The sequence below is a fragment of the Pyxicephalus adspersus genome, chromosome 3, assembly GCF_032062135.1.
Source record: "Pyxicephalus adspersus chromosome 3, UCB_Pads_2.0, whole genome shotgun sequence".
NCBI lineage: Eukaryota > Metazoa > Chordata > Amphibia > Anura > Pyxicephalidae > Pyxicephalus > Pyxicephalus adspersus.
In genome coordinates, this window is record NC_092860.1 from 104,197,209 (window position 1) to 104,223,440 (window position 26,232).

General features: G+C 37.2%; 2 protein-coding genes across 4 annotated transcripts in view; both read left to right on the forward strand.

Annotated features, from left to right (window-relative positions):
* Nucleotides 1–3,256, forward strand: part of SMAD1 (SMAD family member 1) — a 38,132-nt gene extending 34,876 nt beyond the window's left edge. The window contains exons 5-7 of the mRNA XM_072405882.1: nt 42–263; nt 859–1,115; nt 1,897–3,256. Of these exons, the coding sequence (XP_072261983.1) occupies nt 42–263; nt 859–1,115; nt 1,897–2,040 (623 nt within the window). The 3' untranslated portion in view covers nt 2,041–3,256. The remainder of the gene's footprint in view (nt 1–41; nt 264–858; nt 1,116–1,896) is intronic.
* An 8,009-nt stretch (nt 3,257–11,265) lies between these two features.
* MMAA (metabolism of cobalamin associated A) lies at nt 11,266–26,180 on the forward strand. 3 transcript variants are annotated; one of them, XM_072405883.1, is made up of 7 exons: nt 11,266–11,371; nt 13,097–13,620; nt 15,501–15,623; nt 15,849–16,019; nt 16,986–17,071; nt 23,452–23,601; nt 25,286–26,180. In XM_072405883.1, the coding sequence occupies exons 2-7, from the start codon at nt 13,227–13,229 to the stop codon at nt 25,571–25,573; spliced, it is 1,212 nt and encodes a 403-aa protein (XP_072261984.1). In that variant the 5' UTR covers nt 11,266–11,371; nt 13,097–13,226; the 3' UTR covers nt 25,574–26,180. The 3 variants fall into 3 exon arrangements, with proteins under 3 accessions (XP_072261984.1, XP_072261986.1, XP_072261985.1); XM_072405885.1 differs by lacking the exon at nt 13,097–13,620 and having other exon boundaries at nt 11,281–11,371; XM_072405884.1 differs by lacking the exon at nt 11,266–11,371 and having other exon boundaries at nt 13,419–13,556.
* Nucleotides 26,181–26,232: the final 52 nt, after the last annotated feature.

Sequence of the window (26,232 nt, forward strand, 5' to 3'; positions counted from 1 at the left end):
TGTTTCCATGCCATGTGATTATAACCATATCTCTGTTGCAGATGTTCAAGCTGTTGCTTACGAGGAGCCAAAACACTGGTGTTCTATTGTCTATTATGAGCTGAACAATCGAGTAGGAGAGGCCTTCCATGCCTCCTCCACAAGTGTGTTGGTGGATGGTTTCACCGATCCTTCCAACAACAGGAACAGATTTTGCCTTGGGCTCTTGTCCAATGTCAACCGTAACTCCACTATTGAGAACACCAGACGGCATATTGGAAAAGGTAAATCTAAAAGATTTAGGAGTGACATTGCCAATATTATGAATGTGTTTTTTTGCTCGTATGTCAAATTTGTACTAAAACTTTGCATCAAAGAATTTAATGTTCACAAATGATAAATGCAGCTGGGCACATTCCGGCAGCCAGATAGTGCTTAGGCATTACAGCCTACAGTTAATATATGAATCCAGTTGTTTAATACCTATTTTTAACATGTTCACAAACTTAAAAAAATCTATTTTTAAATCTGCGGCATTTGTTAAAATAGGTTGTAATTCTGCCATATTTGTTAGAATGTGTAATATATTTATCATTTGCCAAAAATAGTTGACCAATATTTAAAAAAAAAAAAAAAAAGCTTTTCCTATGACTAAATTTGAAAATGTATTAAACGTGCCACTGCCTTGTAGAGAATGGCCAGAAATGTGACTGCTGATATGAGGCTGGTGTGTGTGTGATATTCAATATCTACTAAAGATATCAATATCCGCTGCATTGTTTTAGCTTTAGTCTTGACTTCCATCCCTCAAACAACCATGCATGATATAGTCAGGGTTTTATTATAATGAATATAATAGAAGAATGTTCTATCTTACAGGTGTCCATTTGTACTATGTTGGAGGTGAAGTGTATGCAGAGTGCTTGAGTGATAGCAGCATCTTTGTTCAAAGTCGGAATTGTAATTACCATCATGGATTTCATCCTACAACTGTATGCAAGATTCCCAGTGGATGCAGCTTGAAGATCTTTAACAACCAAGAGTTTGCTCAGCTTTTGGCTCAGTCAGTAAACCATGGATTTGAGACGGTCTACGAACTTACCAAGATGTGCACTATTCGGATGAGCTTTGTTAAAGTAAGTCATACTACATGAAGTGTAGTTTGGTTTTCAGTAGCTCTTAGCAGATCCAGATTGTAACTTACATTGAAAACTAGTTTAGGAAGAAAACCTCTACCGGAAAATAATATACTTTGTAAGGATTTTGGCAAACATGATTGCTGTCTTGCTGTTCCCTGGTTTGGGGAAATAATTTCAGAATGTTCTTGCTTTGTCTCACTACTAAAGAAAGAGGAAATTCAGTATCATCTGCAACCCTTTAGTGAAAAAGTCTTGGAAAGTATTTAGGCCAAAGTGCTAGTTGCTTCTAATTAGGCTTCTAGATCTGTGTACTTTTCCAGGAAAGCCAGTAACAAGCCGTACCACACTGTGTGCCAGCTCCGAGGCTGGGTAATCAAATGATTGTATCACAAAACAATTCATTTCTGGTACAATTTGACACAGAACACTCAGGCTAGGGGTGAAGCAAGAATGAAGCACAGTAAGAATTTTGGTAGACATGTGGGTAGTTTAGGAGTAAAATAAAATGCGGTAGGTTTTTGGGATAGGTTGTAATACAGTGTTACATTTAATTTTGCTTGTTTGCTGCAAATTTCTTTGAGTTGAGACAAAGTTGAAAACTTGTGTAAACAAGTTGTTTCTAAAGAGTTCCCATAGGTGTTCTGTAGATTAACCTACAGTTTGAAAGCAAAGTTTATTTTTTTTTTTTTGGGAATGTGTTGTAGTATAATTGGATAACAGACTTTTTTTTAAGGTTACCTGATCCTTCTAACCAATGGTTTTTCTTTTTGACTTTCAGGGATGGGGTGCAGAATATCATCGCCAGGATGTTACTAGCACCCCCTGCTGGATTGACATTCACTTGCATGGCCCTCTTCAGTGGCTGGATAAAGTACTTACTCAGATGGGCTCCCCCCATAACCCCATCTCATCTGTCTCCTAATTGGAACTGGACATTTCTGGATGCTATGGAGCTGTGCATGTACTTGAAGGACGTATGCATCAGACACATACTGGCAAAAGATGGGACTCTTCATTTTTCTTTTTATGTATACAGTTTGGGAGCCTCAAATACTTGATGTTTGTGACCAACTCGTCATGAGAGGGGAAGAGGGTCCCTACTATGAGATGTGGCTCAATCTTCACAGCAACTAATTCTATTTTTCTTTTTTCTTTTTTTTTTTTGGATATAACGTTAACAGTATAGCATTGTAATTTAAACCATGCTGTGTAAAGTATTAACTAATGCAGATTTCCTCCTGGCTGTATAGTAGATATGAGTCTGAACTTATGTTCTAGATTGGAAACATTCTCAGCACTTGATACTTCCCACATTGAACTGCTACGTTAAACACTTCGTAGTAGTAGTTGTACATGAAAGATTACCTTATGTCACTTCCTAAATGTATATTGGCCATACTGCCATCAGAATGTTAGAAGAAGCTCCTTGCTGTTTGTACAGATTTTTTTAAATAATCCCCCACCCCTTACTAAGCATAAAGAATAGTTAGGATGGGCTAGGTGAGATTTGAAGGTTTGAGAAGGGTCAGTGGTTTAAATTTATAAATGTGAGCACAGCTTTGAAGGCCTTTTTATCAATTTGCTGTGTGTTTTATAATGCACCCCTCCCTTTTCTTTTAAAACTTTATGCAGTCAGTTGAGTACAGCAAGTATACACAACTGAATGAATGAAGTATGAGCATTATTTCTCTTGGCAATAACCAGCCTTGGTTTCTTTTATTTTTTTCATAATTAGCCTAGCTTATGTGCTTTACTGTCTTTGGAGGGGCTTGCAGTTTTATGACCCTCTATTCTATATTGTAACACTACTGCAGTGTCCTGGACCTCGGCTTTAACTGCTAGTATGGAGAAAGCAATGTTTTTAAAACAAAAAAAAAAATTACTAAAATATTGCACCTCCTGTAGTAATGGACAGCCTGAAAACACTTCTGCTGTGCTTACAGCGGACATTTAAAAATCCAAGGTTTACTCACTTACAGACTTATTCTTTTTCCCTTTTTTATGATGTTACTTTTTGTACTATTTTTGTTTTTCTTTTATATTCACAGTTAAGCTGTAGTACTTCTCGAAAGTACTTTTATTCCAAATCTAGTGGATGGTGTTTACTAGAAGTTTAAATAAACGGTCATTATTGCTTACCTAAGTGACATTTGTAGTTTTATTTGCTTCAATAATACAATTAAAGTCTTTGCCATGTACCCTGAGGTTACATTTCCAGTCTGCCACAGCCACAAGTCGGGTTATGGGATGGTAAGTACTTCTGATCAGTTCTCTTCAGATAATGCTGATGTCTCCCTGCCTTGGATTATTGTCTGTTACTAGAGTCTAGGTTTTTATCTGAGTCTTTGTCATGTGTGTCGCCTTCTGCTGTGTCAGAAGAGATGTTTTTTTTATTTTATTTCTTTACTACATTTATTCATGACTTCATAGCCCAGCTCATCCAGTTAATCACCAACTTTGACTGCAAAGGCCATGAGTTCACTTCAATATCTACCTTTTGCCTTAGCAGCTTGAGTCATGGGCCATAAAGACTGACAGTTTTTGCTAGTTGCTTCGGGAAACTTGGCTCAGGAAGATAAGGAAATCCACGTACCTGCCTTTTCTCCCACCAGCATTCCCCTAGTCCAATAAAATCCAAATTCCAAAATAATCTATAAAAACAGATACTGCCCGATGATCTTGGCCACAAAAGCACTGTACTAAATTTTTTGTTACAAAGAACAAGGAAGGGTTAAAACCCCTATCACATGGGGCCATTTTTTTTTTTGCTGTTTTTCAGCTGCCCCTTCACTTTCTGTCCTAAGGATGTAACCGGAAATGAGTTAGGGTTTTGTATTTGTGTGTGTGTGTGTGTTAACCTCCATAATCTTGCACATGTCACTCATTTTGTCTGGTGTATGTTGGTTTGTGTCCATTTGGTTGAAGACATTCATGTTCTATCATACCATTCATTTTAAAGCAATGTACAAAAATAAGACTAGGAAAATCTGTTATGGGCTTAAAGATCAGCGCACACATCTTTTATATGGGACTGAAGCACAGACTCCAAATGTTGAGCACTTCCTGTTCATTTATTGCTGACAAAGAAGGATATCCATACTAACAAATCCTGCTTCAACAGATGTTTCAATTACAACATATGGTTTTCAAAACAGAATATTTCATTGTTTCTATGAATGCCTTTATTTTCTTTGAAACAAGAAAAAAATCTGTTTTCTTTAGAAAACAAGTCAAACAGTTGCATTGCTTCTCAGGAAAACTTTTTATTCATATAGTTAGTAGCATTATGTATATCCACCTTTTATGGTCTATATATAAAACAGGGAATCAGAAATTCCCTTATAGGAATCCTCCAGTTCCATGTGTTTCAATTTCAGTAATTGATTCCCACCTGTGAATATTCCCTGTTTTATAATAAAGCCCTTTAAGATACACATACCCATTTAAATCATTCTTGTAAAAAAAGGAACTTGGTCAAAAAATAAGTATAGGTGCTGCCATTGCAAGAATCCTACTAAAAATGTTAGATACTTGATTGTGTGTGACTTCATTATGTTTCAGTCTGTCTCAGAACAAGCATGTTGTAAATTAGTGTCAGAGCTAATTATCTTTATGCTTGTTCTGGGTCAGCAATTTAGGAACAGCAGTGAATTAGCAGGACAGTTCATATGGCATATTCCAATTTTACTTTTATTACATTGTCCCTTTAAGTGATTCTCTTGGTTTGCCTGCTATCTGTCTGACCGCTCCTTTCAAGTTTTTTTTCAATGGTAACTCCTCCTCCCCCACTCTACTCCCTGTAGGTGTTCCCCAAGGGTCAGTCCTTGGACCGGTTCTCTTTTCTCTGTACACCTCTCTCGGCAGTCTCATATCCATATACATATACAATCTATCTGTGCACCCCAGACCTGTCTCCCTCAATCCTGGATAAGGTCTCATGCTGCCTGTCAACCATCTCATCATGGATGTGTGACAGATTGCTGAAACTCAACCTGGATAAAACGGAACTTCTCATCTTCCCCCCTTCAAATTCAAAATATCCCCCCCGACCTATATCTAACTGTTAACAACACTGGTATTCAGCCCTCCCCTCAGGCATGTTGTCTTGGTGTCACCTTTGGCTCTGCCCTACCCCCCATATTCAGAACATTTCCAGGTCTTGTCACTTTCACCTATGCAACATCTCCAAAATCTACCCCTACTTGTCCCCAAACAAGAGACCACCAAACTCCTTGTACAAGGTCTTGTCTTCTCTCGTCTGGACTACTGTAACATCCTCCTCTCTGGTATTCCTCTAACCCGACTCTCTCTACAATCTGTTATGAATGCTGCAGCCAGACTCATCCATCCTTTCCACCGCTCCTCTTCCACTGTATCTCTTTGCAGATCTCTATACTGGCTTCACCTTAGAATCAAATTCAAGCTCCTGTGCTTTGCCTTCAAATCCCTCCACAGTTCTTGTCCTACTTTCATTTCTGACCTGGTAAAAAAAATACTCCCCTAGCCGCTCTCTCTGCTCTTCCAATGACCTCCTAATGTCTTTCTCACTCATAACCTCATCACACATACGAATACAAGACTTCTCTAGAGCTGCCCCAACTCTCTGGAATGGTCTTCCTTGTCCTGTTTGGCTTGCTCCTACTTTCTGCCCTTTTTAAAGAGCACTCAAAACCCATTTTTTCAAACTTGCCTACCCATCTTTTTCTGTCTTGAAACCATCACTACTTCCCACCACTACATATGTCCCATCCTATTGTGTGTTACTTCCCCCACCTACTAGATTGTAAGCTCTTCCGGGCAGGGTCCTCTTCTCCTGTATCACTGTCTGTTATAGTCTGTCATTTGCCGCCCCTTTTTAATGTACAGGGCTACGCAATATGTTGGTGCTATATAAATCCTGTTTATTAATAATAATACACATCACCAGGTTAAGTGGTAGGTGTGATCACCTTTATCTCTATTTAAGCTGACAAAACCATGACTTTTCTGTACTGAAATCCCTAGCAGTGTTGTTGTTTCTGTTCAGTTATATTTTCTTTTAACACAAAGCTTTTATCACTTCCTCCATAACAAGGTGGTGGTGTTCTGTAGTCCAAAATGTGAGATTTCAGGCAGGACTGATAACACTGAAAAATGTGCACGCATTGCAGAATTATTGTATATGTTGCTTTTTTTTTTTGCTTAGATATACAATTCATGGCTGGATTATTGTATTTTTGCTTGATGAATAGAAAAGCCTTTAACCCCCTAACCGCTAAGCCCGTAATTTCTCGCACTAAATATTTTTGCTCTTTTGGTTAAGCCCGTATTTTTTCGCCTACACTAAAATCCCCACTTACCTGGTCCCGCTGTGCTCATCCAGCGTCGTGTCCGTGTTCCAGCGTCGTCCTCCAGCGTCGATCTCCCGCTTCAGCGTCAGGTGCCGTCTCCTGGTCCCGCTGATCGTCCCGCGTCCTTCTCCTTCCAGCGCCGGGTGCTCTCTGAAACAAGAAGCCGGCCGGCGGAGGAAAAAAAAAGCCGGCCGGCTTCTTGTGCGTGCGTGATGACGACGGCGCGTGTGCGGGAAATTCAAATTGAAATTCATTCATTTTGTATTGGATTGGATACAGGAGTTTGTATTCAATCCAATACAAAATGAATGAATGAGTTTCAATTAAAAATAAATACAAAGTATGTATTTTGTATTGGATTGGATACAGGAATTTGTATTCAATCCAATACATAATGAGAGTTTGAATTTTGTTCTCATTTTGTATTGGATTGAATACAAAGTCCTGTATCCAATCCAATACAAAATAATAGAAAATATATTTATGTGGTTTTGTCTATAGGTATGTGACGGACACTAGGGAGGTGTTTTAGAAAAATATATTACTATACATTATACCGAATTATCGCATTTTCAGTATTTTTCATTTATTTATGTGTTCTTGTTTAAGCTGATTTTTGTGTTTTTCCTTTAATTTTATTAAAAGTAATTTTTTTTTTTTTACATGATTGTGTGTTTCAAACATTTTTTATATTCATTATATCTACTAGATCCCTATTCGGACATATTTCTGTAAGTTACAGGTCTACAATTTAAAAAAAAAAATTTCATGAAAACCTGTCACGCTTTTGGAACAGAAATCTAGATTTCAGTGTAACGCGCAGGTGGTTAAAAAGCATGTAAACATCACAATGTGTGTTAGGATGTGTTTACATTTATTACAAAATGCATTGCAACAAACACTTGTGCTTTGATATGTTTGTTTATTTAAATGTAAAATGCATTTGATGATAGGACACATACAAAAAAATTGACTGGTCAGTTATGAAAGGATAGGGTCTTTGCCAACCAACTTCTCTGCCTATTCAGGATTCATGGTTGCAGTTGGGCATTTTCAGCTGCTTCTGTATTCCCATAAACATGTATGATGAGAAAAGTGATTCTGAGGTACCAAACGCATATATACATGGGCCTTAAAGCTTCCCTCAAACAAGCTCTATAGCTAAGGGGAATTTTCAGATTAGAAAGATTGTCATCTGCCATTGCTGACCTGGTTCTAAAAAAAATTCTGTTTACCTGGTTGGTGTTGCTTTTTATACCTTCTGAATCACTGACCCAGAATGAGTGTACAGCTCAGACAATTGTCACATAGTTATCTGCATGCTTGTCATAGGCGTGTGACTGACTGTACTGACACCAAAAGGTCAGCTTTACATCCAGGAAATAAATATTCTTTACAATGATACTTTGCTCATAAATATCACCAGTGCAATACTGTCACTGACAACACCACAACCATTGTATTGAAATGTTAATGTAGCAAATGAAACTACTATTTGTGAACAAATTGAGTTCAGTTTATGTATTGAAGCAGGATCTTAAAGATGGCAAACATTCTTTGGCTCAAAATAGTAGTGTTGTATATTAGGTATATTAATAAGAATGACACAATGGCAAAAAATAAAGTCTGTCATTGCTGACCCTTTGTTAAAAATGCAAATTCCCTCTCTGCAGTCAACATTTCCTCAGAGCTGAAACATGCATTAAACCAGTAAAGTCAAGTAAAGGTGTGGAGTCAGAACTGTTCTAGTAATTCTAGGAATTGAAGCCACTGAATTAGCATAATAGTGAGTCAACTATGGTAGGATTGTGATGTCAGACTCACTTTATTTTCATTGCAATTTTTACTTAATTTTTCAAGTTGTCCAATTTTTTTATCAAGCTAAACAGATGTGCTTGTTCATTATTAAAGGCAATTGTTTGCTGGTCCATATGCTTTCTGTAGTTGTACTGGATAGTTATATCCTGGATATCTTAGAACAGGAAACCTTTCAAACAAAGAATGATTGTCCTGACAGTCGTCTGTGGCTTGCTTCATGATTACTCTAGCAGTTCTGCCCTTGGGCCTTATAAGTAAATGTGGGTAATGTTGAGTCAAAATGACCACTCCTAAAGTCTCCTTTTTATTGCAACTGCACAGAACCAGAGTTTTTATTTATATATTAACTTTTCATGCAGCCTGTAAAGCCTAATGAAAAGACGAGATCCAATATGCAAGGTCAGATATAGGAAGGCAAAGTATGAATCAACACAATAAAAATGTCCCCACCCAAAAAGTTCTGGGTGTAGCGCCCAGCTAAAAGGGGCTGGGGAGAACACGTATATGGAAGGTGGGGTCTTTCAGGACAGCAATGGCAAGGCAGAGAACCAGAAAGTTCACACGCTTTTCACCCAGTAGTTCTCCACAAATATGCTGACCATACTTTATAATTTATCACAATACACCCAACTCTCCCAGCCATACACCCCATTAAACTTGATGGGAGGGATTGGCTTGACCATCCTTCTCATGTGAAAGGACCTATGTTTTGTGTTCAGGTCCAGTACGGAGACTGGGATATATATGAGAAGGATTATTTCCATCTACAAGTGTTTCAATATGTCTTAAGTAGCTAGGTCCTGTACCTGAAAAGAATTTAGAACATTTATATGAGAAACAGCTAATTTCCCCCTGTCAAAACTTCTTCCAGGGAATCTATTTGGGCATGTATTCCTTCTGATAATTACAGATGTAATACAGAGTTAGATAATACAGAATAAGATCACTAAGCAGTGAATACCCCAGCAAAGATTCCTCCTCCTGCTCTTTAACCGTCAAAAGGGGGATGTGAACGTCTTTTCGAAATCAAACATTGTCACTTTCTACCGTAAGCACTCTGTACCTTCAATGCTGTACCCTTCTGTCACTCATTCCCACTGCATTTTTTTTTAGCTTAAACTTCCAGAAAATATCAGTGCTGTGCCTGCAGTCTCATAACTTTATCTGCAGTAAGGCAATGCTGCTTCTAAATGCAAGGTACGCGTAAGACATTGTGAAGCCACTACTGTGCTTCTCTTTCCTTGCTAAAAAGGAGGCTGTACTTCTTGATGTGCAAAGATCTCAATGCTTCTGCTTTATTCATTCTGTAAATTTGTGCACCTTCACCTTTCTTGATGCTTCCAGATTATTACTCTCAGGCATTAGATCACCAATCATTAGTGGGTCAGCCATGTGTCAATTCACCTGAAAAACCCACCCGGTTTGGGTTCCTTTTCCCAGTGTCTGAGACAAACGTTCTTGACGAGTTTGAGATTCCACTGGCCAGTAAAAGCACTTCCTAACTTAATTAAACATTTGTCATTTAGGTAAATGTTTTCAATACTGGACCAGATCTATTTCAGGTTTGTTGGATCACTAAGCTTCCTCTATGATAGTCCATCTTCTCCAGTCTTGGAGACCTTTAATAAATCAGGCTTATTATCTACATGATGATTATAAATAGCCACTTTGTATTTGTATGCTGCAGCAACTAGGGAAAGTGATAAGGGTGGGTGGACATCTGCTTTGCATATAGGGATTTATCAGGCTTTGCCTAGTCATAACTCAGTAATATTTGAAAGCTATGTACCACTGACTTCATCTGATGTGCTAAACACCATTAAATTTTACAGAAAATAGCTGAAAATTATAGGGATGGATTGTTTTAGATGTCTATTAAATTTTTGCTTTCTAATAAATGCATATGTTGCAACATGGGAATTGTTTCAATCCATTTTTTACATACATTATCCATTTGCAAAAAGCCAGACTTCTGTATTCAAACTAATATTTTTTCCAGGCTGACATCAACGGTAGCTTTAACAAGATATGTGGAAAGGATCAGCTGCAGGGAGCCTACTAGGAATACATACCTCTCCTACAGAGTTATCCTTAGCTGAATACATTTCTGAAGCTGGCACTTCTAATAGTGTCATTTTCCTGTGTCTTGCGCAGCATCTATTGTTCTTACCAGTGACCCCTATATCACTCCCGTAGAAATACTGTCAGCAATTAAAGTGTAGAAACCCAAAGGTTTTAGAACCTCAGGGGCAATGAGCAAGTTACATGTAGAAACAACCACCACATATAAATATATGATAATTATACAATCACATACTTGGCCAAGACTTAAGAACAGTTCACAGCATATCCAAATGACTGTACTTAAGGGAGTAAGCAGGAAAACGTTCCTGTTCAGTCCTATCATCATGATAAGAAACTTGTTCATATCACTGCCACCTATCCAAACCCTGAAATGGCTGTCATGCTGTTTGCTCCTGAAAAGCAATTACACATTCTGGACAGGAAAGTGCGGTTATCATCACTATTTATTCATAGTAACCTCACATTTCTTGTTATTTTCATTTTAAAATAGTAAGTGGGGGAGCATATCAAATATGTGATTATGCCCGCTATGGGTGTGGTGTATTTGCTGCACCTCCTTTCATTTCACTACTATTTTCTTCCCCTTTTTACTTAATATAGATCTACGAGGGGATGCTAAGAAGTTCCTGGCTTTGCCCCCTTCCAGATGAAAAAATGAGTCTGGGGGCATATGACAGCCTAATATCTTAGTATGTAACTGAAAATTTCAGGTCTTTGTGTATTCTTAAAACTGTTTTTTCTTCTAATGAGAAGCTGTGATGGCAGAGGCACAAGCAAGTTTCACATTCTTGGAGTTACGGGCTGTCATGAAGTTTTTGTTTCTCCAGGGAAAGGAAGGACACTTCTCCCCCAGTGTTTGTAACATCTCAGTGTGAATGTCCTTTGCTGACTTTCCCTGGAGAAACAGCTTGAAACTCAGAAGCAGGAAGTAGTGCTAAAACAGGCAAAAAGGACTTGTGGAAGAAAAAGCTGGGAAGAATTTTTAGAGATCGAAGGGAAGAGTGAAGGCAAAGTGAGAAGGTATTGTTATATTACTGTGTGAGGGAATAATGAATGGGAGGATCAGATCAGTGCCCATATATAAAGTGGGACTAGTGACACTGGAAAGGTAGAAGTAGAAAAGTCATCCAGGTCACCCAGAGAATTCAGAATCTGTATAAACAAACCAATATCATCTGCACGACATTAGCTGCATGGCACTCGCTATATGAGCATTAAACAAGCATGTCAGCAAGCACAATGTCATTCAGAATTTCAGCAATCACAAACTTGTGACAATTTCTATATATTCAAACCCAACATCATCATGATAGAATACCACAAACACACGATACATACAACAAATGTGTGGCAGTTCACTGAGCAGGTTATATATGCAAGGTGCAGTACTGCCATGGGAGCGAGCACAGAGGCGGGGTGTTGCTGCAGTGGCAAGTGAAATTGAGTGTATGTGAGAGGTATTGTTCAAATAATCTAATTCTAGTGACCTCCCCATAATATCTAAACCTTATTTCACCTTGGATCAGCAGGTGACAGCTCTTGTTTTTAGACATGTTGTTTACCCAATACACCTGGACCTGTGCAGTAATCAACACAGAATTTTTTATTAAGCTGGATTGGAAGACATTTTAAGTGGGTGGCATCTCCAGTATTGTGACCCAACTCATCAGTAATCACCCAAAAACAGCCAGGTGGCTACTGAAAAGTGCCGGGTGGTGTGCCCAGCTAAATGGGGCTGGGGAGAACACTGCTGTGTGACTTGATGTTCCATCACCCTTCTATATCTCTGATACTTCTCAATACCCCAGATACTCCACTACCACTGCAACTGTAAAGCAGAACTAAACTGCTTATTGCACAAGGGACAGGCGATGTCCCATCTGCAACTAAATAAACCTACCTGCCTGATCGCAGTTGTTACACTCACCTGCCCTCCTTTTGTTGTGGGTACAGCCATCTTGTTTTATTCTTGGTATTAAATTTAAAAACAAGCAAACATAATAAAAAACATATCCTTGGTACAGAATGTAAACAAGGAAAAAGAAATAGAAAACAATGGGGGCTGAATCAACCATATTTACCCACAGTAAAATAATAAAAAATATACCAGTAAGTGATAATGACATATTCACCTTTACCAGGTTAAGTATTTCAAGCAGGTATCTATCTATCTAATCTATCTAATCTATCTAATCTATCTAATCTATCTATCTATCTATCTATCTATCTGGAAAAGATAGGACATGACCTACCAAGAAGATTCAACAAATATCCCCCAGATGCTGTAGGCCTCAATCCAGACATAGGGAGGTAAATATATATCCTTGGGGGGGGGGCGCCACTATCTTTCACCCAGTCTTATTTCAGGTTTACCATCTTCTGTCATCTTGATTGGCCAGGATGACACATGTGCAGGAGAGTTCATTCACTTCCATGGACCCCATGAGAAATCCTGTATACCCAGCATCATACACCGAGCTGCACATGTGGAACTCTGTATACTAAAGAAAAAAAGAGATAGGCAGGTAAGTATGTTTTACTGCGTAATGGGATATTTAGTTCTTGATGCATTGGACTATGTCTCATTTACCTTAATTTTGGCTTTTATATAATACAGTAGTGTTAAGTGTCAATATACTTACCATATTGAATACCGGTCCATGTATTTTTAGATTATTAAAAGTCTGCTTTAATTAATTGTAAGAGTAAGTTGTAGTTTGGTTGTTTTTTTTTTTTTTCTTTCAGAAAATCCTTTGAAACTCTCTTGACTATTGAAGGTTAAAGAAGACAATAGGAGTTCTTTTAACCATCCTCAAACCCATTTCATTTTCATTATTCTTCGTGATCTGATGTGGTGATAGTCTCAGTTAAAAACATGCAGATTTTGCCTATATGCCAGCTACGAAATATAGCAAGGACAGCTTCGACCATTTATCACAGAAATGCTGCGCTGCGCATAGACAAGCACAGAAATAACTACTTTACATTAACAAGGATCTCCAGACCTGGTAACACAAGGAACCTGTGCATCTCAGCCCTGACACAGCAAGAAGCAGAGCCTCTGGCAAAAAAAGAAGAGAGACTGCTAAATATTATTTATGAGGGTTTGGTGAAAGGACATCGAGCTTGCTTGGCAGAAGCCATAACACTGATAGAATCTACACATATGAGGAAAAGGCAAATTGCCCAAGTACTGCTGCAGAAGGTACTAACTCATCACCGAGAACAAGAACGCTTAAATAATGGAAAACCTCTAGCATTTAGAGTAGGTCAGTCTTGTATTCCCTGCTTTGCAATACATTAACGTTTTTTTTTTTTTTTTTATTTGATGGAAAGCTTGATTTTTAGGTTTACTAGCTAAAGGTGTACAGACAATTAAAAACCCTGATTTCCAATCTGGAGCTCGAGGGCAACGTGAGACTTTGGTACATATTGTGCAGCCCTTGAGCCCAGCAGCTAGCATTTGGAACACTGATTTTGAAAGATACTTTAATGAGTCCATTAATGTGTCTCCATTCTTTGTCTCATGCAGAATGTCTAATCACATCTGTCTCCAAGCATGTAGCATATCTTCAGTCTCTGCCCATATACTGTACTCTGATCATTTCCTGTAGTATATCTGCAGTCTGTGACTGTTTCCTGGAACTTGTTTGCAGTCTGTGTCCATCTTATGCTACATCCTCTGACCATCTAGTGCAGCATGTAACAATAAGTATTTACCATCTCTCATATAATGTTTTCATCTCTAACAATTTCCTGTGAAGTGTTTGCAATCTCGCCAGTATATCTGCACTCTCTGCTCATGCCTCTAGCATGTAAAAGTCACTGATCATCTGTTTTTAGATAAAGGGCTCCATTGAGTCTTGTATATTGGTTTTCTCTACCTTCCATTATTACCATGGTGGCCTATGAGAATGTGGTACACTGCACTCCTGGTAATAGTGATCCACCCCAATGAATGTTACCATTGTGTCCAAGTCTGATTAAGGAGGGTCCTGAAATATGCAAAAAACATTTATTTTACCTGATCTTTAAAGAAAAAGTGTGCTGATAGAAAACATTTCTACTTTAAGTCATAAAGTGAATGTATAGGTCTGTTTGAAGATCTTGGTGGTCCTTCTACTGAGTGCATTAGGGTGAGCTTAACAATGATGTCTCTGCCATTCCAGATCTGGTTAATAGCTTAGCTTTCAGGGATGGATAAAAGCTTAGCCATCAGCACCTTAATTTCTAGAAATGAGCTCTACAGTATTTAGTTACCCAAATGTAAGTTTAACTTCCTATTACATCAAAAATGTTAGGGGAAACCATTTTGGATGGAATATTTGCCATCTTCACACAGCTGTGGAATTCTTCTCCTTTTGTTTGCAGAGTAGAATCAAACCTAGGATCACCCAATCTCTTTTTGTGAATCATTCAGACTCTAGGCTGTGGTGGCATAATTTTGCCTGGCTTTACCAGCCCCCATAAGCAATAAATGCTTAATGACAAACATCTACTTCAAGTCAAAACATTTCTATAAATCCCACTACGGAGACCTGAAAAAAGACAGAGGATGTTATGTGACCATGTAAAAGTATCAATTAAGCACTACCAATTTTTAAATAATTATGAGCATGGATATTTCAAGGAGAGGAAATTTAACAGGTAATTGGGCTTTTAAGGCTAAGTTCTCGCTTTAGGTTGCTCTACCTGGGCAAGTAAAGAGCAGACCTTGATAATTTGTTTCAACTAGTAAAAAATCAAGAGTTCAGGGCTTGGATTGCATGAGTGGATAGTGTAATAGAGCCAAAGGGGATGTGTGGGCTAGTAGGACCAGGTGGAGAATGCATGGGTTACAATGAGATAGAAACAGACAGGAAATTAGTAATCTTTTATCAAAAACAGGATTTTACATAATTGCTTGTTCTGCAAACTCCCCAACCACCACCCCTTGTAAAAATAACTTCATTGTTGGAATAAAGTAATTTTAAGATTCTTGTCCGGCACTTTCTGATATGATATGCCATGTATTGCCCTGTTTGGTAACTATTCTTGCTAATTGCTTTATTTGGTAACAGATTACCATGTTTCAGATTTTTTTCATTTTTATCACTTTTACATATCATGTTTAAAGTTTTTTCTTTTGTTTGCACCATTCTTGAACTAGGCCTGTCTGGTCCTCCAGGAGCTGGAAAATCAACATTTATTGAATGTTTTGGGAAAATGCTGACTGAACAGGGCCACAAAGTTGCCGTTTTAGCTGTTGACCCATCCTCTAGCACCAGTGGGGGTAAGTGACTTTCAAGAAATTGTGAAGTATTTAAAGAACATTTAATAATATAGAATAAACCTATTATTTTAGATGAGAGGCAGGAATGCAGAAATTCTATACCAGAATAGTTGTACATGCTTGTCTGATTGTGCTCTGGTACAGAACCATGCAACAGTATTTACAATCCTTCTACATGTTTGTTTACTAGTGTAGTTCTGACATTGTTTTTGGTATTCATTTCAGGCTCTCTTCTTGGTGATAAAACACGAATGACAGAACTTTCTAGAGACATGAATGCTTACATTCGACCTTCTCCAACCAGGGGGACACTGGGAGGGGTCACGAGGACAACTAATGAAGCTATTTTACTCTGTGAAAGTGGTGGTTATAATATTGTACTTGTGGAGACTGTAGGTAAGAATACTGGTTTTCGAATCCTTAGTACAGATCACTCTTAAATTATGCCTGGCTAGCAAAATCCAAAAGATACGTAACACCATAGTGGCCTCCTATTTCTAGTTAAAGCCCATATGACCCCCTAGTTATATATTGCTAAATACAATTAAGGTTTATCAAACCAAAAGATGTACAAAGCCTTACAGTTTTTGTTTAGAAATCAACTACAACCTTAATAGAATGGTCATTGCCCTCTTAGCATTCTTAAGAGGAGGACTCTTGAACATGCAATATCATTTCTGGAACTATTTCACTCAGAACTCCTGTTTTTGGATAGAGTGGGAAAAGATTGTTACTTCTTTATCATTAATCTGAATACCAACATATTCCTAACAAGCTTCAAAATAATTTCTCAATGACCTCTGTAGCTGCTTCTCTACCTCTGAATTCCCCTCCCTGTAGGGAACTTTCCAAACTAATGTAATGAGAACAGGCTCTCTGGGAGGGAGTGCATGGTGAGCTCGGCTGCTGAAGGACTTACAAAATTTCATGCTTCTGTTTTGAACTTTGAGAATAAATTGCTACAATGTGCCTTCAGCTACAAAGGTCAGTGATTTAGCCTATTTACACCTGGTTACGAACTTGTAAATATTTAAATGTCCAGATTCTTGCTACAGGTTTACTTTAAAGCTAAGTGCAGGCAGCATTTGTCAGACACTCAGGTAACCACTCTCAGATGCCCATTTTCAACTGATCCAATTTTTGCTGAAGAAGCTGGAAATCTATGAGTTTGATTTGAACAGACCATCCTGAGATGCTTGAAATGTCTAAAAAAATGAACCACAACAAAACATCTGTACAGAAAATGAATTCAACTGCTCTAACCCATTTAAAAGATAATCAAGGCTTTGGGTAGTTAATTAGGACTGCAATAGGAATAATCTCTAAGCGTTGTAACCCTTTATTCTCTTTGTCATTGTGCAGGTGTAGGACAGTCTGAATTTGCAGTGGCTGACATGGTTGACATGTTTGTTTTGTTGCTGCCACCAGCAGGAGGTGATGAATTGCAGGTATATTTATCATTATAGTTTAGCACTGTGGATAGATGGAGTTATGATATAACTCATATTTTATTAAGGCAGTAAACCTAAAACCTAAGGTTGGCTTCTATAAAAGACCATATATTATTTAGGCTAGATCCAATCTTACAGCACACTATTTTGCACGTTAACATTAACAAGAAGCCATTTAAATAGGCTGGCTAACACAACAAAAAAAGTTCATGTCTATTTTTTGTAATTGAATTGCATCACAATACGCAAGTGCTGTCGTGAAGAGTTTCATGGGTTGCAATTCCACAGTATAGCTATATGAACCAAGTCTTATGTTACCATTCAGCAAATTATTATACTAAACATTTGTGTTTGGATTTGAATAGAGTGGGAGACGGCTAAGAACTCTGATAAGTGCTTTTTTTTCTATCTGTGACCCCAGTGGTAATCAAAACACCAGATGAGAAGAATAGCACCAATAAATACAGCAACAGAAGCTTGTTTTTTAATTCTCACTTACAGATTACCTTTTTATAAAAAAGACCATTAGAAATTGTACAGTGACGATCAGTGCTTTGGTTGCTGTACTGTAGTACCGTACTGTACCGTACACTACTGTAGTAGTACCGTACACTACTGTAGTACTGTAGTACTGTAGTGGTTCTTGAACCACTGGAATGAAATAAAAGATTATCATATTGGAAAGACCCAAAAGGTTCCTCTGTCATTTTAAAAGTGTTGATTGTGGTAAAACTGGCAATGTGGGTGTTTGAAACAAACACAACTGATCTCCATTGTGCGCTATAGCATTTGCCACTATTTCGGTGATCGCCACTTCAGAAATACAGCAGTTATAGTAAAACGTCTAGTAATATTTTTGAATTGGCAACCATTTATTAAAGTGATAATCATGTCTCTTTTTAGAATGGGGCTGCAGAAATAATGGCACTTTGCTTGTGATCATGCTGATCGGCAGATTTATAAATAGGTCGCACATATGTCTTTATTTAGGGGATTCACTACATGTGATGAGCAGTACATAAAGTCAGAGCAAATGTTCCCAGCTGGGGCCACAGACTGCAACAGAGACCTGAGTTTTTAGCTCCTCCCCATTCTATACAAACCTAAACTTAAAGTATAGATGGGTTACATTGTTTTTGCATTTTACATTTGTTTTTGTAGATGGTCTTTCAGGTACACAGATTTAATCATGCTTGGCTTTTATTGCTTTTAATGTACATTTATAACACCTGTGAAATGAATGCTTAACCTGAACCTAGTCCCTAAACTATTATTATACTATTATTATTTACCATAAATACTACAATGTGATAATACACGCCGTCACAGTTATACTTGAGCAAAATAAATAAGAATCCCCATATAGGTAATAACACATATTATACCACCTCCCCATATATCATATATCATAAATCATATCAGAAAAGCATAATCTTAGAGTAGGGATTATAATTGCTCACCAAACAGAGGGAAGCGCTACACAAGATAGGGAGTTTGAGTGGTAACTAAGGTAGTTAAAACATTTATTGAAAAATAAATTAAGAATTCAAAGTATTTTACAAGTGTACAAACAAACTACTTTTCTGTATAAAATAAGTTTCAAAGGCAAGGATTTCGTTGAATTGTAGCTAGGGAGATTGATATTATCTATACCCAACACGTTTTACAGGAAGAACCCACTTCTTCAGGGGCAATATCTTAATGCTCTTTCAAGAGTCGTTGTAGCTACATTTTAGGTACAAGCAATAATCTAGTCCTACTACCACCATATTACATAGGGAAAGAAAATGTGATTCCTTTACAAGTATTACACAGCTCAACAATCACTTGCCAAGGATTTTTTAATATATTTAGTGTAATTTATGTCTGCTGAATACAGAAATTACATTAGTTTCATTGAATTGGCTCTAGCTCTTGTAATACAGGAATCGGAATAGACGATTTTACCAACGACAAATGTTAACACAGCATAATAATAACAATCTTTATTTACACCAATGTTTTGCATTTCATTAATTAAATGTACCATATTTTTCATTAAACTTTTATTTGCCTTCTTTTTATTCCTACATTTTCTTTTTTTTACAGAAATTTGAGTTCTTCAAGAAAAAGTTGTTTAAATGGCCCTAGTGTATTTTGATACATTTGTGCTGAATCTTTTCAGCAAAAACTGGGAAGAAACATTACAGAATTTGTAAAACAACTATATCTTCCATATTTTGGTATTAATCTGGGGGACCAAGATAATTATTGGGCTCCCCATATGGTATGTAAAACTTGTGTAGAGTGTCTACGTCAGTGGAAAAATAGAAAATTGAAAAGTTTGAAATTTGGTGTACCTATGGTATGGTGAGAGCCCCAAAATAATCATCATGATTGCTTTTTTTCAAGAACCCAACCTAAAAGGTTTCAATCGTTACAAGAAAAACAAGTGGAAGTACCCTGATTTGGAATTAGCAAGAAGACCTGTGCCGCATTGTGCTGATGTTCCCATACCAGTGTTCAGTACACTCCCTGATATTCCTGTATCCAACATGGAGGATATACAGGGTTTGGAGTGTAATCCAGGAGTTAGCAGTGGAAGTGAATATGAAGAAAGTGTTTCTGCAAACCAGCAGTTCTCCCAAGAAGAGCTCAATGATTTAATAGGTGTCCTAAGTCTGTCAAAACAAGCATCTGAACTTTTAGCATCCAGGCTAAAAGAAAAGACATGTCTGAGACCGGAAGTTAAAATAACAGTTTTTAGTACGAGAGGTGACACTTCTACCATATTTCAGTAAAGATGGAGACTTTGTGTACTGTTGTAACATCCCTGGACTACTAGCCCATAAGCGAGTACCAGAATACCGAGCAGAAGACTGGCGGCTTTTCAAACAAAGTTCCACTCAAAGTTTGAAATCTGTTTTACTGCATAATGGCAACTGCTATGCATCAATTCCAATTGGTCACTCAACAAAACCTAAAGAAGAATATATAAAGATCAAAATGGTCTTACAAAAGCTATGCTATCATGAACACAAATGGTCCACATGTGTTGATTTAAAAATGGTGAACTTTCTACTTGGACAGCAAAGTGGATACACAAAGTACCCATGTGTCATCTGCTTGTGGTATAGTAGAGCAAAGCAGGATCACTGGAAAAAAGTGACATGGCCTCCAAGGTAAAACATGGAAAAGGTGCAGCGAACGTCATTAACAAGCCAAAGGTTGACAAAGAAAAAACATTCTCCCTCCACTACACATACATTTGGGATTAATGAAGCAATTTGTTTGAGCTTTGAACAAGGACACTGATTGCTTCAAATACATTTGTAGATTCTTACCTAGATTGAGTACTAAAAAATTAATAGCAGAAATGATTCAAATTTCACAAGTTACATGACTGACACTGATGCTTCTGCCTGGCTCAGCCATGTTATGATTGTCAAGAACTTCTTTGGTAACCATGAAGCACAAAACTTGCTCTTAAACTTTAAAAATGTGGGTGCTACTACGAGCATAAAGGTATACTATCTCCATAGCCATTTGCAAAAATTTCCAGAAAACCTTGGTGATTTCAGTGAGGAACAAGGGGAAAGGTTCCATGAAGATATAAAGGTGATGGAAGAAAGGTATCAGGGCAGATGGGTCAGACACATGATGGCAGACTACTGCTGGAACGGGAGTGTCCTGATCATCAGCATAAAAGGAAATCATGCAAATTGAGTTTTTCATTGACTTCTTTGTGATTAGTTCTGCAAATATACTGAATATAAAATATATTGACATTAGGAATTTATAAAAAAGTAAATTTGTTATACGTAATCCTATCTAGTTGAATTTTGTTTAATTTTCATGTTTTATAGTTTGTTTTCTATGAAGTTATTATTGAGGTCATAATTTCAAAAACTAGAGCCAATCTAGCAAAACCAATACCATATTTGGAATCTGTGCATCAAACATAACCTAAAATGACTTTAATCTGTTTGGCAAGAGAATGTTTGTTGACCAGTGTTATAGTTACCCTTTGAAGAACTTGTTTAGATGTATTTCTTTATTGGAAAAATAGGTAATGTACCCCAGACAACTCATGGCATACAATCAATTGGTGTAAATCCAACTTACATGTGTATACTAGAACCTGAATAACGAGGATACAAGAATATATATGAAGCACTCAGGAGGCAGACCAGAATTTTATGCACCAATATAATGCTCAGTAAATGAATCAAAGATTGATAAAAACAAACTCTAAATTACAAAAAAAGATAATTTAAGTTGATTTAAGGGTGACCTGGATTAAAGTAAATCCATGAAACCCAAAGCTTGCATTGCTGAATTAAAAAGCTCAGACCGATTGGTAAGCAAACTTGAGGCTGGTGTCTTGGAAACTAGCCTTTAAAGGCTTAAAAAATGAGATCACATTTAAATTTAAAGCTCTAATGTGCATTTACAATGTGGCAAATTAGGAGAAACCCACCACCAAAGCTGTGCTTTGAATGAACTGTGTATGTGTGTCAGATATAGTGAAACTTAAAGCTGGGCTCCAGTGAGATACCGAAAATAGAACAGGTATTGCAGCTTTGTATTTATTAATAAATCATTCCATTTATTTTTTTTTAACAAGCAGGCGGTGTACATAACTAAAATGGGGTTCATCAGCCTGCATCTTTCCTTCACTGGTTAGTTACAGACTAATGGAAATAACAAGGACTTGTAAGAGTCAGTCAGTTGGTCAGTTCTGTGTGGAAGAGCTGTGTACATTTTAGGACTGGATGGGCAGAAATGCAAATCCTTTGGTAGGTAAAACAGCTACCTTTTATGTTTTTATGTGTATATTTAGCTGTTTACCTGGAATTAAGCTTTGAACTCAAATATTCCCATAAAGAGAAAAATATAGTCGGGAGAGTTTTCATGGAAAAATAAACTAAAGTTTACCAACTCTACCAAGTGAAATTTATTATAAAACACTGTAAGTGTATGGTGTACTTTATATTACACTACAAAATATTCACAGCAGTGACTTCTACTCTATGAATCTCTATCAGATCCTATAAATTTCCCGTCTGCTTTGTCTCTACTTTAAATATTTATCCACCCAGTTAGCCAATGAATGTAATTCAGCTGCTTTTGCTCAAGAAAACTGACCATATGGGAGCAATCATTTATGTTCCATGTGAGTTAGATTCAATGGCTTGTAATTTACATTAGCGTTCACCTCTGTCTGCTTCCTGTAGTGCACAGGAAGTTTTATGTGGCATTAGTTCGTAACTGATCTTTTAAATCACTTTAAGTTACAGACACTATACAAACGAGTATGCAAATCATACTTTAGCTTTAGACCTTCATGCAGAATATGTAAAGTCCTACTTTCTCCTCTGTTCCTGTTAGTCACAGAGGAATTAAATGTGTGAGATTGGAAACAGGTGTTGGTGGTATTTGTATAGCATGCACAAAGAGGGCATACATTCATAGGCTATATGTCCCTATTTCCTGTCACTAACCTATAGGACGAATATACACCAAGTTTGCAATGGTATGTGTTTTTTTTTGTTTTCCTACACTACTGTGTATAAATATGTTTAATAAACAGGATTTATATAGTTCCAACATATTACGCAGCGCTGTACATTAAATAGGGGTTGCAGACAGTCGGATACAGACAGTGACACAGGAGGAGGAGATCACCCTCCCCAGAAGAGCTTACAATCTAAGTTATTGTCTATCTGGGTTTTTTTTATAAGGAGGAGGCTATTTCATTTACAACTCAATGCATTAAATGGAGTTGCAATTTTACATTTGGTACCATTTATTGCAGGGGAAGACACACTTTGTGCATACTGCATCAGATTTTGTTTTAAGTACAATAAACTATACTAAAATTCATACTATTATATATGCAGCTAACATTACATAGTGCATTAGCATGATTTAGTTGTAGAAGTTTAAAGTAAAATATTAAAGAATTGGAATATCTAGACTATATAACCCTCAGGACAAATACATTTTCAACAACCACCACACACACCAATACACACACACACTAAAACCTACAAAACTTGAAATAAAATGAACAATAGAAACATAATAGAACAATAGAACCACAGACAGCATAAATTATGGTGTCCCCTAATATCAGTGGCCAGTGTTGAGGTCTTAGCTGAAAATAGTGTTTAGTAGAATATTGCCTTTTTCATTGGTGGCCATTTTAAGATGGGGGTACTTAGGAAACCTCAAAAAGAACCCTTAGAATTGTGTTGTAATGTTTCTCTTTTGAAAATGTACCCATGCAGTGTGTTCTATAAATCTCCATACCCCATAAACCTACACTTCAAGCAAGCTGTCCGTGGGTCCTCACTGTCCTCCTGTACAGTAAATTATGTTTTCTGTCTCTGCAGGGCATTAAAAGGGGCATTGTTGAAATGGCAGACCTAGTCGTTGTAACAAAGGCTGATGGGGATTTACTAATACCAGCCAGAAAAATTCAAGCTGAATATGTTAGTGCTTTAAAACTGCTCAGAAAACGTTCTAAAGTTTGGAAGCCTCAAGTAAGTAGAATGAAAATATGTACAACACTGGTATTTAATAAAAATGTTTTGTGCCATAGCAGATAGGTATTATAAGGTTTCTTGACCTAGTTCCTGTTGTTTCTCTATTGGCGTTTTAATAAAACTATCTTTTTATATAATGCTCAGTAGTTATTATAATAAAAGTTATGAATGCATACATACACATTTCTGAACATTTATTGTACATTTCCGTACATTTTTGAAGATTGTAGTGTTCAGATTTATTAACATTGGTATTGCAAACATTATATTGGGAAAATTTTAAGCTGTCCTAGCCATTCTAAAATACAGACTTCTGTTTGAACCATTTGGCTCTTGAAGTTTAAATCCCACATCTGACCTGTGCTCTAGAATTTCCTGACACATCTGGGAAGCCAGACAGCAGTTTGTCTTTTGAGAACAGTGGTTTCCTCTTCTTAAAGCGGACTCCAGTGTGATTCCTGCAGATCCTTCACTGTCACTTTAGGTCTGTAACCCATCTGAGGATTGTACAGTATCTCCTTGTGTGCATTTTTAAAGGTCACCATATAGAACAGCAAAGACCTATTTTGAGGATTCAGTAATTAAATTGGTGGGCTTTTTGCAGGCAGCAAAAAAAAAACATTCCTCAACTGACTGAAACACTTCACTCATTGGAATACCTGACTCCAATGACTTATACGGCTCATGTCAGTGGGCATTGTTTTCCTCCATTTGACATGCATTTGGAATGCACCTCAAATGCAGGTCAGCAAAATCCTGATGACTTTTATTGAACCATACACAATACATTTGAACTGCAGGCAAAGCATGTCAGAGACAAAAGCATTGAATTTAGTTACATGGATTCTTAAGGGTTCAAGTCAACCAGTGTTTTAGTCAATCAATGCATTTTCCGTTTTAACACACGCAGAAGGCAAAAAAGAAAAGTTTGTGCTTGACCTGCTTTTTTTAATAGGATATGTTGTGTTCAAAGACACTCAACACAAAATGCAGGTCAAATGCAGCCTCATTGCCTATGTGTACTTTTTGTTAAAAGCCTTGTGTTCCTTTAAAATACAAAGTGTTGCTTCAGGAATCCATTGAAATTAGACTTTCAATCTTAAATGGAAATATACTCTGGAAGTTGTGCTGAACAAGGCAGGCAGAGGGCAAAAAAGTTACCACTTATTATTTTTGTGGTCTCCCTGTATCTGATCCTTTCCCTTTTGGTAACTTAGCATGCCTTGTTCTGGCATGTGTGTAGGCAGACATATGTAGGCAGAGGCAGTAATTTACTTCTTCATGTCAGAGCCTTCATTAAGGAGACCTTTAAACAGAACACTAATCTCACTCCATATCTCCTGAAAATAGTGGTCAGAGGAAGTGATGCCTTTATCCTAGATATACAGCTAGGTTATGGACACACAAGTGACTAGGCACCCTTATATACCAGGAAGTACCCCTTCAACAAATTTTTATTAGTACTTTTGGGCACAAATAACATTTTTACATTGTCCATAGTAAATTCAGTTCAGTTCCACATTAAGCAGCCAACATAATTGCTGATTGGTTGCTATTGGCTAGCATGACATATATTACAGTATGCTCAATACTGCCTAATAAATACACGTCCATATATTTTTCTACTTGGTTTTGCAGTGCTAGGAATCATATTACAATTTAATCTCAATTTTTGCTCTAGGTTGTTCGCATCTCTGCGAAGACTGGTGAAGGCATCTCAGAATTGTGGAAGAAAATGGAAGACTATCAAAGCGCCATGCTGGAAAGCTCAGAGCTGCTAACAAGGCGCAGGGCTCAGCAGAAGGTGTGGATGTGGAACTTGATTCAGGAGAACGTTCTCTTACATTTTAAGAACCATCCTGCTGTTAAAGATAAGCTACCTCTTCTGGAGGGACAGGTCCTCAATGGTGTCCTGTCACCCAGTCTGGCAGCAGACATGCTAATAAAGGGTTTCTCTGAAAGTAGGTAAATATTGAACAGGTTTTACACATGTATGGAAGACTGTTTTGTACATATTATCTTCAGTTTACAGCTGTATATACAGCTAAACAAACCTGTGTACATCATGAGCTGTATCTGAAATAATGTCTGAGTGCACAGGACATTCACTAGAAATGTATCCTCGTTTTATTTAGGGCTTCAGTCCAACAGGTCCATTGATGACTGGAGATGTTCTGTTAAACCTTTGTTCAGTTTTTGATATAATTTATCTTATTAGTAAATGTTTTAAAATTGGTTTTATCCTGACAAAATTGATTACAAAATTGACATTATATGGTGGAATAAAAATAATATTTTACACTACATGCATTTGTGTAGACTGTAAAGGGTTGTAAGGAGCTGATGCTGTATGTATATATGAAATTGTGTGCTCCCTGGTTTGATCCTCACTGCCATCACAGATGAATTTAGTTTTAGGAAATTTTATTTTTTACTCTCCTCCTGGAATTTTGAAGATTTGAAGATAAATGTCATGTTTAGCTAAACATTATTATCAAAAGTACAGTGACTCTTGTATATAATACCAGCAGCAGTGTATTATTCACTATTAAAATCAAGTTATTCCACTTTCCTTATATTTGCAGTGACTGTTACAATTCCCATTGTCTAAACTGTGATTTACCAGGT

Coding starts and splice junctions, on each gene's coding strand:
- MMAA (XM_072405883.1), top strand. CDS start 13,227: ATGCAGATTTTGCCTATATGCCAGCTACGAAATATAGCAAGGACAGCT. Junction 15,624..15,848: donor ATCCTCTAGCACCAGTGGGG/GTAAGTGACTTT, acceptor TATTCATTTCAG/GCTCTCTTCTTGGTGATAAA. Junction 16,020..16,985: donor TGTACTTGTGGAGACTGTAG/GTAAGAATACTG, acceptor GTCATTGTGCAG/GTGTAGGACAGTCTGAATTT.